This window comes from Cyprinodon tularosa, unplaced genomic scaffold, assembly GCF_016077235.1.
Source record: "Cyprinodon tularosa strain WSP-4 unplaced genomic scaffold, ASM1607723v1 ctg992, whole genome shotgun sequence".
Lineage (NCBI taxonomy): Eukaryota > Metazoa > Chordata > Actinopteri > Cyprinodontiformes > Cyprinodontidae > Cyprinodon > Cyprinodon tularosa.
This window is the reverse complement of record NW_024039776.1, coordinates 280,933-295,588: the sequence shown is the minus strand read 5'-3', so window position 1 is coordinate 295,588 and position 14,656 is coordinate 280,933. Positions and strand designations below refer to the sequence as shown.

At 42.6% G+C, this 14,656-nt stretch overlaps 1 protein-coding gene across 4 annotated transcripts in view; it reads right to left on the bottom strand.

Moving 5' to 3' along the window:
• Positions 1-1,315: 1,315 nt before the first annotated feature.
• The window catches only part of rell2 (RELT like 2), a 36,661-nt gene continuing 23,320 nt past the window's right edge, over positions 1,316-14,656 (bottom strand). For 2 of the 4 annotated variants that reach the window (XM_038276062.1, XM_038276061.1), the window contains 5 exons: positions 7,950-8,149; positions 6,794-6,856; positions 6,618-6,681; positions 3,242-3,418; positions 1,316-3,154 (listed from right to left, as the gene is read on the bottom strand). In XM_038276062.1, coding sequence (XP_038131990.1) covers positions 1,543-3,154; positions 3,242-3,418; positions 6,618-6,681; positions 6,794-6,856; positions 7,950-8,142 — 2,109 coding nt within the window. In that variant the 5' untranslated portion in view covers positions 8,143-8,149 and the 3' untranslated portion in view covers positions 1,316-1,542. Of the gene's footprint in view, positions 3,155-3,241; positions 3,419-6,617; positions 6,682-6,793; positions 6,857-7,949; positions 8,150-12,669; positions 12,997-14,656 lie in introns of those variants that run through there. The other 2 variants (XM_038276060.1, XM_038276059.1) reach the window with 2 other exon arrangements.

Sequence of the window (14,656 nt, the reverse complement as noted above, 5' to 3'; positions counted from 1 at the left end):
AAAAAAAAGAGCATCCCAGAAACCAGTGTGTGGGAATGTGGAGAGGCTACACAATGACATCATCCCATAAATATGTAAGGACATTTTGCTCCAAACACTTGATATTTATTATAATGTGTTCACACCGAAGTGTTAAAAATGTGCAAACCCAGAAATGTGGATTCTGGATTAGACTGTGGTCCAGCTGCTTTGCTGCTCGGCGCTCTGGTTCTTAATCTGCTCTGTTCTGTAGCTTCCAGCTACTTTATGAGTTGGAAAAATAGTTTGAACAGGTTTTTAAGTGAGAAAGTAAATCTCCAGACATCCTCTGATCCAGGGGCACCTCCAGGAATTTTGGGCCCCATGAAGGTCATTGATGTTGGGCCCATACAAAAAAAAAAAACTTTTAAACTGCTATAAAGATGCATTGATTTTTTTTCATGATCACTATGTAAAATGACACGCACGTGGCACTTAAGCCACGGTTCGAGCAAACCGCCGGTGACAGACAGGAGACCTGATGCGATGCAGGACATGGTTTTGGTAAATATATTCATGCTTTTTTTTGTTTATTGCTTGAAAAATAAGGGAGAACACAAAAAAAAATGGATTTCACTGCTGGAAATTATTTTTCTATTTGAAAAATATAGCGGGATACATTTTTTCTTCTTCTTTTGGGCCCCCCCTCAGTCAAGGGCCCTTAGAATCTTCCTAACCTCTTCCCCCCATACATTCCCTGCTCAGTTCATCAGTTCATCAGGATTATAATCTCACTATAATCTGCAGTTCTTGTTGGGAGCTCCAGACCTCCAGCATTCCGCCGGGAGGCAGTGCTGGAAATCCCCGCTGAAAGCTCTCTGCTCCAGGCAGCCTGTGGGGGATTTCCTGCTGCTGTTTATAGCGGCTGGAAGTCAATAGAAAGCGTTTTTAAGGTTTGTGGTAAAAACTGCAAGAACCAGAATATAATCCAATATTTTTCATCGGCAGGTTTTAACGTTTCTAGTTAATTTGGGTATTTTGAAACTGTTTCTCCATAGTTCATAAAAATGTTTTAGTGCAGCAATAATGATCAGAGCTGCTCTCTGTTCCTTCTACATAACAATCCATTCTACCTGCTTTATTTAACCTTTGGAGTTTAACTCCTTCATCATTTTCATTCTTCATATGCAGAATGTCTGCAGAAGCCATGACAGTTTGCAGGTAGAGTCTGTCTCCCCCAAAAAGTTACATTTTTTTAACTCCAGGGTCGAACGCTCCAAAGCCCGGACGCCAAAACGCATTGATGCACCTCTCCTGACGCTGGAACGCTGCTGCAACTCTTGATGCCGCAGCATGTAAATGAGACGCTTTGACGCACAGAGTGAACTGTTGGGTGGGGATGATGCCAGCGGCAGCGTTCACCAATAACCTGCTGGTGGAGACGATGTGAGCAAACCAGAAGTTTCACAGCAGGAAACAATCAGTCTGGTGTCAGTGGCTAAACAGACAAAACAATCCACATTTTCCCACCATCATCTGCAGCCAAATGAATCAAACAATGATAACATACTAATATTTTGTCATTTATATTATTCTATCTGCCTTTAGTTCAGTTCCTGGGATCTCTTCTCTCCTTGAAACATTACTGGAAGCAGTTATCTCCTCTTCTTCTAGAGTCTTCCCCTCCTGGTTCTGTTTGGGTCGGTTATCCAGCATGGTCTCCTCGTTGGGCTTCTGGCCTCCCTCCATCTGTGTCACCTTGCAGTCTCTAATGTCCTCCATCTCCATCATGTCATCCTTGTCTTGGCTGAGGTATGGTCTAGTCTCTGGTCCGCGGCTTCCTCTGCTCTGAGTCTCAGATTCAGCAGCTAAAGTCTCTTCCTGTCTTCTGACAGCTGGACTCTTTTCAGAGCCCTCCCCTTCCTGGTACACTGAGGAGACACTGTCTTTATCCACAGTGGTCGTTACAGAGAACTGCCTCTTGCTGTCAGGACTGACTTTAATCATGGTCACACTACTGATCCTCCCCCCTTTGGGGGAGGATGGGGACAATGGACTGGAGGGCGATGGAGGCAAATCTCTCAGTCTGTCTTTAAAACTCTGCTCAGAAGAAGAGGCTGGACCTCCTGGTGAAAGTGGAAACAGTTTAGGTGTTTTTAGGATTCCAGCCCTCTGTGTTTCCGTCTGTTCTTCTGTCTGTCTATCTACTTTCTGTCCATTTATAGAGAATGGACCAGGAAGGAGGCCTTCTTGGGTCGTAGATCTTACAGAAATCAAGCCAGATGAAGCTGAAGTTGGAGAAGAACACGGGGCTAGTGTTGCTAATGCTACGGTAATGTTTGGTAAGCTACTTTTGGGGCTTGGTGACTCTATGAGGGATGAGGTAGGCGTCTTTAAAGAGGACACTGAGGAAAAGCTTTTGTTTTGGAGAGAAGATGCAGGAGAAGAACCTAAGCTTATTAAAGCAGGGCCACCACCAACGGTTGGCTCCGGATCCGGGCTGGAACATGGGTCAGAGGAGGCTCTGACAGCCATAAAGTCCCTTTTGAAGTTGGACTTAGCAGTGGGCATGACTGAGCTGGATCCTGGAACCGGTGCAGGTATTGTGTCAATAGGGGTTGAAGTCTGTAGCGGTCCAGGATCTACCTTACTGTCCATATTCACAGATCTTTCGGTGGGGATGGGGAGGGAGGTAGGAGCTGAGGCTCCTGTGTTTGTCTTGTCTTGAAGGTCAGAGTTCAGCCCGAGGGTGAGGCCTTCCTGGGGAACAGAATCAGACTTGGAGGATGGTTTCAGAATGGAAGTTATAACTTCCCCCTGAGCGATATTCATCTTGGCGCCGGGTTTAGTGCAGCGCTCTGGATTGGCTGGTTCCTCTAGTACTACAGGTGGCCGCTGAACAGCAAATCTAACCCCCCGAGGATCTGCCCCCGCCCTCTCTTTAACTCTCAAACCTAAAGGATCACTGCCCCGCCTTAATCCAAATAAGGTCATACTTTTCTTTCTCTTCCCCACATTCGCCGCTACGCCATGGACTCCATCTGAAGCTGGTTGGACTTCTTTGAACATATTTTTCAGATTGAACCCGTCCTCCTTTATGTTGTCGCTATCTTGGGACTGGTCCAACTGCTCCCCCGAGGCAGCCAGTAGGTTTGGACGCCCCTGAAACTTCTTATCCGAATGTGTCACCCGGAATCTGAGGAGATAATTGTAGAGTTAAAAACGCTTGACATCAAAACTCCTGATGCTGATCTTAATAGAAGATTCAATTCTGCACTTTTACCTCCCGACAGAAAAAACAGTCTGCTCTCCTGGTTGCTGCTTGAAGCGGGGCGTCCTGCTTTGTCTGCGGCCCTTTTTGGCTCGAACCTGGGCGCAGAGGAGGCAGGAGTTGTGGTCGGTGCCTGAGTGCACCGTATGGAGATGGGGAGGAACACCACCAAGAGATTCCTTACGTAACCTGGAAGATCGTAGTGTCAGGTGTTAGCATTAGCATTAGGCCAGTTATATTGGTGAGGTTAAGAGTTAGGCTTAAAATGCTTCACACAAATTAAGTTGCTGAAGGACAGAAAAGGCAAAAACCAATAAATCCAAAGGTCAAAGTTCAGATGTTCCTTGAATGCTTGTAGCTCCTCCCCTTCGGGATGTTTGGAAGAAGCTTTGTTCTGATTCACATCTTGGCGAGTACAGCCTCGTAAAAGAGGTTTGAACATATCCTCTGATTTAATTCTTAATAAGCTAAATTGATAAAAAAAAAAAAAAAAAGGATTTAAAGTAACCCCCCTCTTGATTCAGCTATTTGTTTGTGGTCAGAGGAAGCAGTCGAATTGTTAATCTATAGATTGATCCTTTGTTAAATTGTAAAGGCTTCTGTAGAACTGGAGAGACATGCAGTTCAATTCTTCCAGCTGATTGAGTAAATCACCAAGTTTCACCTGCCTCCATGTTGAGCTGTTAGCCAATCACAGCAGCAGTATCAGCTGGATTTGATTTAGGGATTTAACTGATAAACCAAACTCTTTTAAACCAAATCCAGTTGGGAGGAACATGCAAACATCTCCTTATCCATCACAGCAAAAGTTACGTCTTTTGCTCATTTGTCTAAAGGAAATGGAGGCTATTCCAGCTAAAACCACAGCAGCTGTTGTGGGAAAATTTTATTGATCTCTGCAGCCCATTAAAATAAAGGGAGATCAATGGATTTCACTCAGTCAGCATTTTATTTTCTTTGTAAAGACAAAGAGAAGAAGACAGATCATGATGTTCTCCCTGTTCTAAACAGACAGTTTGTCTCTCACTAATTAAACCCCTACAGGACGGCTGTGAAGGTCTCCACTGATCTTTACCCAAACAAAGACACACAGCTTGGAAATAAAACATAATGTTATGAAATAATCCCTGAGAAACAGTCTAGCTTGTTATGAGAATTATTTAATTTATCCCTAATAAGATAAAAAAAAAAAAATAACCTTGTAGCCTTGCAGATCTGAGGCCTAATTGAATGAAACTTTTGAAATTTGAATGAAATTTTCAGAGATTTATTTTTTATTTTTTCCACCACAGCAGCCATGTTTGTTTTGCTTCAGCCGCTTCTGGTTGACATCAAACACGTCGCTGCGTTTCATTGGTGCATCGAGGTCAACGCATCCGTTAGCCCTTGGATACTTCAGAAATCTCTCGGCCATTAATGTTGCTTTCAAGGTCAATGATGAGTAAGAAGGCTGATCAAACATCATGTGTTCATCCAGCTGCTACCTTAAGCTGGAGCGGCTCTGTCAGCTCTAGTCTGCTTTAGAGACCGTTCAATGTGTCGTGGTTCTCCCCTTTTTTGGACTTTGAGTTTTTAGTTTTTACTGTTTCGTTGATCTTTGGTTTATTTTCCATTTTGTGTTATATTTAAGCTGCCTTTAGTTACTCTCTGCTGCCCCCTTGTGTCTGTCTCCTTTCCCCTAGCTCCCTTCTAGTCTCTTCCATCCACACCTGCTCCCTGTCAGCTGATCAGCCCAGTCTTTGTTCTGTCTCCCACATATACTCCTCCTGTGCGGTTCTTCAGTGCTGCTTCCTTGTTGATTGCTGTTGCTTCCTCGTCTCTGGTTCTCCACAGGAGTGTTCCCTGAAGTTAACTGATTTTTTTGATTCATTGGATTTGGGATTTTTGGATGTCTGCCCGTTTTTTCATTACACCAACAACAAATCATCTCTGCATTTGGGTCCTCAAGCAACTGCAGCCCCTAGTTGAAGGGGGGGGGGGGTCTTTATATCTTATAACTGAAGATAAAATGAACATTTATCATGTATCAGAAACGTCTCTACGGCTCCTCTTTTTATCTGTCATCACATCCTGATCATGTAGAAAACCCTTTAGGGTCTGAGGCAGGGAGCGATGGAGGGACAGGAGCTGATCTGCAGGTCAGACAGAGAACAGCGAGCTGCCAGAGACACTCTGAGCTGTTATAGAGGAGGAGAGACTGGGACCCTGATCCACCTGAGATTATGGAGAAGGATCCAGCTTTCAGGCATTTTACTAGCTGTGTCTGTTGTAGTAAAATAAGAAGCCTAACATTGTGAACTAAAATTATGATAAACCATTGCTTTTCATTTATATTTAAATTAACTATTAATTTTCAACTTTATCAGGTTTTTATGTTGCAAAGTTTTTTTCTCTGAAGAACCAGTTCTACACCAAGTCAGTCTACAGGAATCCACTTTAGACCAAAAACTAGGGCATAAAAATCATCTCTCTGACTCCTTCCTAACTAATCCATCCTCTAGACCTGCTCCTATAGTCACTCTATTACAGATGGAGTAATGTAACTAAAGTAATCCCTCCCTGGGATTATCAAAGTATTTCTGATTCCTGGTTGATGGGACAGGTGTTGTGAATGAAACGGTGCCCAGCTTGAAAGAGCTCCTGTGTGTCGCTGAATGTGAGCATTGATGACTGAAAGACATCTTCTGCCTCCATTGATCTGTTTACTACAGCCTGTTGAATTCATGTTAATGTGGATTTAAAGACATTTCAATTAGTGGAAAAAATTGCAGGGCGGAATATAAAAAAGGTCTAATCAACCAAAACTTTCGCGACCCCCATGCAGTACCTCTGTGGAACCCCTAGGGGTCGCGGACCCCCTGTTGAAGACTTCCACTCTAATCCTTAAACTGCCCTGCACTCTGAACCGCCTCCTCTGGGAGGCGACAGTGATTTAACCGTGACATTCAAGCTGAGGAACGTTTCAGAACAAACTAGATAGAATGAAGATAAATGTTTGCAGCTGGTGGGATCACACACTGAGCTAGTTTACGTCACTCTGAGCTACGGAAGCCTGAGCAGGACATTCCATCAACTAAACCCTAATGATTGTATCAGTAAACTTTCCAGTAGAAATTAACTCCTTCCTGTATTTCGTCTGGAAGCAGGGATTATTTATTTATCCATTAAAAAAAAAAATCAAACATCTTGTTATAAATCCTTAATAATATTATAAAACCATAATTAATGTGAAACGCTGAAGTGTTTGGTTTAAACTGGTGTTTCTGTGATTGTCTTTATCTTAGCTTTCACCTAAGCTCAGAGTTTCCCTGTATGTGCAGATCACAGATTATGGCTGAATGCTGACTGGACATCTCTGCTAGAAGCTGGATCCAGTGGATGGGCTTACCTTGGATCATGGCGAACGCAGACGCTGCGGTTTCCTAACATCTCATTGAAGGCCTCCATGTTGGCTGGAAGGGAAGAAGAACCTCAGTCACTGATGGCCTTGCCTCCTTTACTTGTCTCCTAGTCTGCAGCCATATGAAGCCTAACCATCAGGAGCAGTTATCAAACTTTGCTTACCTTCATTCTCCATGATGCATTTCAGGATCTGCTCCACTGTGTCCTGGTTCTCATCGTTCTCATCTAAACAGAGAAACCAGACACGAGGAAATAAACACCTCAATGTTTGACAACAACTGATGGAGTCATTCCAGAGCTTCTCTCCTTTCCGTCTGTGAGCACACGCCTGTTTACATGTGAGCAGCTGTGAATGGCAGCGAAGCACGTTTGTGTTTATCTCAGGAGGTTTAGTGACCCGTGAAAAGACGGAAAATCTGGATGGAGTGGAAATGAGAAAGGAGCCGGTCGGCCGCTCCCTGTGTGTTTGGTCAGAGCACGGTGGGAAACAGCCTGTATTTGTTGGTGCTGCTGGTAGAAAAGCCCCAAATGTATTAAAACTCCTGGGAAGGAGACCTGGGAAGCCCAGATTAATAATAGATAATCTCACACAGGCCCACAGCATCACTTCCAATTTCCAGCCTGCAGCTGCAGACCCATTCCTGGTGGTTCCCTGTGACACAGTGTCCTAGTTAAAGTCCCAGTAGGAGTTGGCCAGCAGCACGCAGGTGCATCAGCGATGAGAGATGATTTGTCTGTAGAGCTGGCGGGAAGGATTGTTGGCCTGATCGATGGCCTGATCTAACAGATTAAAACTGATCTTTTCTTAATGCGGCTGAAGCTTAAAGCTTTTCTAAATAAGCATTTAAATCAACCTTAAAGGCCAAATAATAAACTGGTTCAACAAACGAATCAGTTATGGCCTCTTCTTACAGAACATGACATCATAAGACACTCATACAGTATTACACTATAAAAATCCGATCTAAGAAATTATTAAAATCTTTACATTTGCTCCTAATTTGAGCAAAAAACTAAATGATCTGCAAAGGAAGGAAGGTTCTGGACCTTAAAACAGAATTAAATGAAACATAAGCCATCTTATTCCATCTGCAAACGGTCAAATAAATAAATTATATTTAACATTCTGCATTGTTAGTGCAGGGCCCTAACAGAGACCAGGACCGGTTCTAGAGCACCGGTTCTGGCCCCCATCTAGAGCTACCCATGGATAAACACTATAATGCAATATTAACAGTTATATATATGTTGTCCAACCCTGCTTATTAAAACAAGGAAACATCCAAATTTCACCAAACACCGATCATGTTCTTCTCACCATCAGCATCTTCCTCCAGCTTGTCCTCCTCGTCCTCCGGGTCTCCAGTCCTGCAGCGGTAGCCCGTCTTCTTCAGCAGATGGCAGATGAGGAAGCCCAGGAGTCCAGTTAAGAAGAAGAGGAAGACCACCAGGAAAATGATGTAGGAGGAGGGGGGCTCCCCCCCTGCCTCAGAGGCTTCCAGCTGCGTCATGATGAGGCTGAAACACAGAGGTTAGGCTGGTTAGCGCTGCAGCTAAATGCTATGTTCACACCAGGAGAAGAAGCTTCTGCTGCTTCATCTCTGATCCTCATTAAGGTCAGACGTCCAGTAAAGTGTATCCAGATGCTTCTGCTGCTTCTGTGTTCAATGCCAGAGAGCAGCTTTGCTATATTTGCTGTGATCAGCAGGTAAAAAGTAGTTAGAATATATGTTGAAGTGAGAAAGTCCTCCTGAAAACATGGTCTGTGCAGTCAGTTCATCCAGATTACCTTCCTGGGAGCCCCACATACCGGCGGTGCGCTGTCACTGGGAAACCCCAGCAGCAGCTGCCACACAATGGCAGCCCACTGCTCCCCATGGGGATAGGTTAAATTTCTCCAGTGTGAGATTAATAACGGTAAAATATTGCCGGCAGGTTTCTATATTCTAAGTTAATTTAGGCGTTAATAAACTGTTTGAGAGGAGTGATCATAGCGCTCTGCATCAGCAGTGCTGTGTCTGACTCCCTGCCAGCTCAGCTCCTGAAAAATAATAACCCCACAGCATCACCCCTCCTCCACCTAACGTTACACTGGGCTCAATAAAGTCTGACAAGAACCGTTCCCCTGGCAACCATCAAACCCAGACTGTGTCCCAAACCAGGGACAAAGCTGTTCTTCAGGGAGGTTAGTTGGACAAGTTTCACCTGTTGTTCCAGTGTGCTGGGGGCGGATGTCTTCAAATATAACCTTTAAGGTAAATAAAATGAGGTCAAAACACAGCTTAACCTGGGATGTCCTCTTCATCTACTTTAGATATATTTCAGAAACTTGAAACCTGCTGTAATGTCTGGATGTTTCAGGCTTGTGACGGCTGATGTTTAAAGTTTGCATGGAGTAATCTGTAAGTCAAACTGAAGCAGAATGTCAGTCAGCCCAGCTGTGAAATGAGATACGTGGACTGAACAGAGTAAAGCTCCCACACAGTGATGTTAGAACTGGGATTATAAGCAGTAAAAACTAAGTTAAAAGTTGCATTTTACAGAGAACGCCTGTTCTGGTCCCCAAACCTCCACACCTGAAGCCTGATCTTCAGAGGGTTTGCGTGTTTTTACCACCGCCGGGTCACATCAGGCCATCCCATAGAAAACGACCATCAGCTCACCTGAAAACCAGCTTACCTCCACAAACGCCATGACCAATAATCTGCCACCAAATCAGAACTCATAATTTTCCTTCTCTCGTTGTTTTCATTCTCTGACGTTCCTGTAAACGTTCTGCCCTGGAATAAACGGATCCTTTTATCCTTAACGCTCCACTGAAAACCAGGATCCAGTTAGATTTCCTTTCAAATAAAATCACGGGTCTCAATAATCCACAAAAGTTATTTTCCTTGGAAAAGAAAGATGTAAGGATGGAAACTACTACTGATTTTTGCCGCCATCTTTGATTATCTACGTTTACCTGGGCTAATTCACCATCCTGTTTGCTTCCAAAACCACGCTGAGTTCTCTTTGCAATATCCAGAAAACTTTCCAGTTAAAGTTTTTAGGCTCTAGTTGCCTTTATTTAGTTTTATTTTTTTAGAAGACAGGCAGGAAAATTGATCGGAGAGCGTGGAGGTCAAGCAGCAAAGGTCAACAGGAAGGGAATCCAACCTGCGTGGACTAAAGCCGTTGTAGAGGGGTTGGGTATAAACCCTGCACCACCGCCGTGCCTCAGTATCCAGAACACGTGTGCCTTAAAATCCCAAACCCGTCCCTGAACGCTACCCCTCAGCACTAACCCGGCGTTCCCATGGAGGCTTGGCCAACGGAAGTCCTCATAGAGGGTAGGACGAGCGCGCCGTCCAGCCCTCAGAGACGCGCTGGGGTCGGGCAGCGAATGTAATGGAAAACTAAAGGTGCTCAAATATAAGCTCCACTGCTTTGGGAAGGTCGATTGTGTTTTATTTGATCGTATACATTTATTTTTTAAGCAAACAATAGTTTGGTTCCATTCCAGCCCAGAAAAGCTATGGAAGCTAAAGCAGCACAAGATAGTTGGAGCCACTGAGGCTGTATGGTTAACATTCCTATCAGTTTCTCTGCATGTTAGGATTAGAAATAGAACTGCTAGAAATTGAACTCACACCTGCTGAATATAAAGCAGGTAACATGAGGTTGTCCTTATAGGAGGTCCTTATAAGCTGTACCACAGAGCCACAGCCATACACGGGGTGTTGCTATGTTTCCAACGGCTACTTTCCTTCTCGGATGGAGGGCAGAGGGCGTCCCATTCTCCAACTTTAGCAGGAGGTGCGGAGCTTAGGGGGCGGACTGGGGTTGGGCTTCTGTAGCTGGAAAGGTTGACTGATGCATTTTTTTAGCCAATAAGGGGAGCTTTCCCATGAAGTACTGGTAAGCCAAAGTCTGAAATCTGAACATTGAAATCACCATAAAACAAAGTGCTGGAATGTTAAAATTAATACTTATGGTTTATCATGTAAAGCACTGGTAATTTACTTTATGGTAATTTGGCTTTGTTGGAATACTTATGTATAAGATACTTAATGTTTGTTCTTATGATGTATAATGTGTGACATATTACTATTCCAGAGAGGTGTTGCACAAGCAGTATAGGTCAACTCTCAGGAAGTATTGCTCAAGCTTAAAAAAACCAGTAGGTTCTCGGACCATTTGACCGCAAGACATTTAAATGCAAATTGACCTGTTCACTGAGGCTGTAAAATTGAATTGTATTTCTTGTTTCCTATTCCTTTAGGGCAACCTCAGCTTGTGTAACTAGGGAGCCCCCCTCTGACTTTAATAAATAGCGAGGAGAAAGCTGAAGACCGGCAGAGTGGGGTGGAGATGTACCTGCACGGTCTCTTCCTACTCTCCTGGCGAGTAAAAAGAATTCTGACTCTGTGCCTTTCTTTCCTTGTTTTACAGTGTTTTAGGTGTTAGACCTGACAGGATTTTATGTTTTTTTTTCTTTTTATTAAACTTTATGAACTGTTTTTAACCCCCCACTGTAGCACTTTGATATTTTATTTGAACTGTAAAGTGCATCATAAATAAATGTATTATGCTTATAAAGCTGGAAATGTGTTTTTATTGTCTAATTAGTCATAAAATCCAAATAATCCAGTTTGATACCTAATTTGAATTAATTGTGCAGAAATGACCTTTTCTGTACTAAAAGGATCAGAGTTTTACACCCCTCATGAGCCAAGGTCTGAAATTTCACAAAGTTGATGTCCACAACATGAACAAGTGGAGACAGTTGGAGAGGTCAGCTATGAAAAACACCTGAGATAAGGGATGTTAACACATGCATTTTATACGCAAAGGAAAAGATTATTTTAAACGTTTTTGAAGCCACAAAGTAAGACTTACAGAGTTTGTTCAAACAGAAACTAGAAGATCTTAGCCTTCTAATGAGATGCATCACAAGCATGATGGATTTCTATTATTATCTAACTGGCCAATGGCGTTTGGATCTGTGGTTTGTTCTAAAAAGATAAGAGCTAAGGGGTTAAAATAGGTGGAGAGCTTCAAAGGTGTGTTTGCAATTCAGCTGACAGAGTAAAAACTGCTTCACACAGATCATATATCTGCAGTCACTGTTTCCACTAAGGAGGCATTGCTTTGATGAATGACGATGGAGGGAGATTCAGAACGCATGGGACATCAGAAATAAGACTAGCAGAATAAAAGCAATAAAGAAGAAAAACGTTTTCAGACCATAATGATGCGGAAAAGCCACCAATGATGAAACCAAAGGAAGAGAAAAGATTCCTGAACTGAAATGTAGTGGCGTGGCGTGTTTATGACGGCCCGTCTGCCTGCTAGTTATCTGTTCAGTTCTTAAGAAATGGTGGCAATCTGCTGCTGCTGCTGGAGATAAATCCAGATGTTTTCAGCAGCATCGGCTCTTAGCAGACAAAAATAACTAATATTTCACTTTAACTTTAGTTTTTTCATCATTGCATTTTTCTTCATATGTTTGTAAATTGGCTCCCTTTTCCGGTGCATTATAAATATAATTTAGATTTATTATTACAATGTTTTAATTAATTTTTAATACTACCTTCTAGTACATGGCTTAGAACCTCTTATTTATTTTATGGCCGCTCTCTACTGCCTGAAGAAAACACAATCTGCTCATTTTAATGGGCTGAAACTAACAGCTGTACCGGTAATTTATAGAAACCTGTCCTCTATTTCCTCCTATGAAACAGGTCGGAATGTTAAACAGAAAGGAAAGTAATATCAGGTAAAACATTTGGGGGAAAACATAGATAACAGGGAGGAGTAAAGATGTTTCTGTTGAACAGAAACTCATTGTAAACTGTAAAAGGGGGGCACACACTTAGAGGGAGTCTGGGAGCCTCTGGGAGCCTCTGGGAGCCTCTGGGTATCTGAACATTAGCAACGTCAGGAAATGTAAACAGGCTTTAAAGCGTTTGCAGTCAGATTCTCCTTTCTCCATCAGAAAAGTAGAACTCAATTTCTTCTCATGTTTCTGCATAAGCAAACAAATAGATCCTTCTTACCGATTTTACAGTCTGCTTACAGTAGCCACTAGTGATGGTCAGACAGGCCAAGAGGACGACAGCAGAACATCCAGGGAGGTTTGGTCCATGCTGAAGGAGTAATTAGCCAGAAATGTAACAGTGAGCCCAGCAGCAGAGGGCTCCCCTCAGCCCCACCTTTCCTCTCTATCTCCACTCATAGAGGCACAAGGTCAGCGGGACGGAGGAAAACAGAGAATGAAAGCAGCTATTGGAAAACCTGGCGTCTAAACATAAGGAGAATTAAGATTGAACCGAAGCCGAGTTCTACTTCCTGTTGCAGTGCAACTAAACATGTAGGGAAGCAGCCTGCATGAACTTATCGTTGTTGTCCTGCAGGTCTCTTATCTGCATTAAATACCCCCCCACACACACACACACAGAGTCATTTATCAGCACTTGTTCCCCCTGAAATGTCCTCGGGGCGGCTAAACAGTTGATAGCACATATCATCAGCAACCAGCGCTCTGCATCTCCCTCATCTCCTGCAGTCAGTTGCATAAAGTCCATTTGCTAACTGACAGTTTCTCTTTCCAGGACGACATCAAGCTAAACATTTGTAAAAAAACTGTAATTTTTTTATGTTCATATTTACTCTTCAGGAAATACTTAGTCTATTAAGGAGGTAAAACTCAGTCTAATGTGTGTTTTGCAGGCAGTAAGCTGCTTTGGACTCCTAAAGAGATGCAACTTCCTGTTTAGCATCTGTCCAACTTAGCCCTGTTCCTGCAGAGCAGTCCTGTGTGCACACGTCTTTATGGATCATTTGCTATTCAATTATTAATCGAAAAAAATTGTTGACAGATTCATCGATTATCAAAATAATCGTTAGTTGCAGCCCTAATATATATATATATATATATATATATATATACACTCATATATAATCATTAAACTTAAATACTGATTTAATATAAGTGCCATGAGCGTGTGGATGCTTATTGCATTACAGTATGAAAGTCCATTATAGCTCGCTCCATTCTAGAATTTATATCTCTAACATTTATAACGGTAGAAAAGTTATGATGTTGATTACACCAACATGAAAACCCAAGGCAAGGCAAGGCAAGGCTAATTTATTTGTATAGCACAATTCAGTACAAAGACAATGCAAAGTGCTTTACATGATTAAAATATAGGAAAATAAAAGAATCAAAGCAAGTAGGAAAAAAAAAATAATAAAAACAAAAAAATGCAGAAACAAAAAAGAATATTAAAAACAGTTGGACTAAAGAAAATAAGAAAGTTGAACTAATAATGTTTTAGTTGAACTGTTTAACTAGAACAGTCGAAGGCAATCCTAAACAAATGTGTTTTTAGTCTTGATTTAAAGGAACTCAGGCTTTCTGCACTTTTACAGTTTTCTGGAAGTTTGTTCCAGATAAGTGGAGCATAGGAACTAAATGCTGCTTCTCCATGTTTAGTTCTGGTTCTAGGTCTGCAGAGCAGGCTGGAGCCAGAAGACCTGAGTGGTCTGTAGGGTTGATACACTGATAGCAAGTCTGTGATGTATTTAGGTGCTAAGCCATTCAGAGATTTATAGACTAACAGAAGTATTTTAAAGTCTATTCTCTGAGATACAGGGAGCCAGTGGAAGGACTTTAGAACTGGGGTGATGTGCTCTACTTTCTTATTCTTAGTGAGGACATGGGCAGCAGCGTTCTGGATCAGCTGTGGTCTTCAGGGGATAGAAAGCCAACCTTGTAATTGTCTTTAAATGCTTTTGGAGGTTCAAGTCTGAATCCAGCACTACACCTAGATCTGGGCCTGATCAGTGGTTACTGGCTGAAGCGACTGAAGCTGTGTGCTAACTTTAGATCTCTCCTCTATTGGTCCAAAGATTATTACTTCAGTTTGGTTTTTATTCAGTTGAAGAAAATTATGGCACATCCAGGCATTGATTTCTTCTAAGCATTTCCTCAGTGCTTGAATTGGTTCATAGTCACCTGGTGACATGGTGATGTAAAGC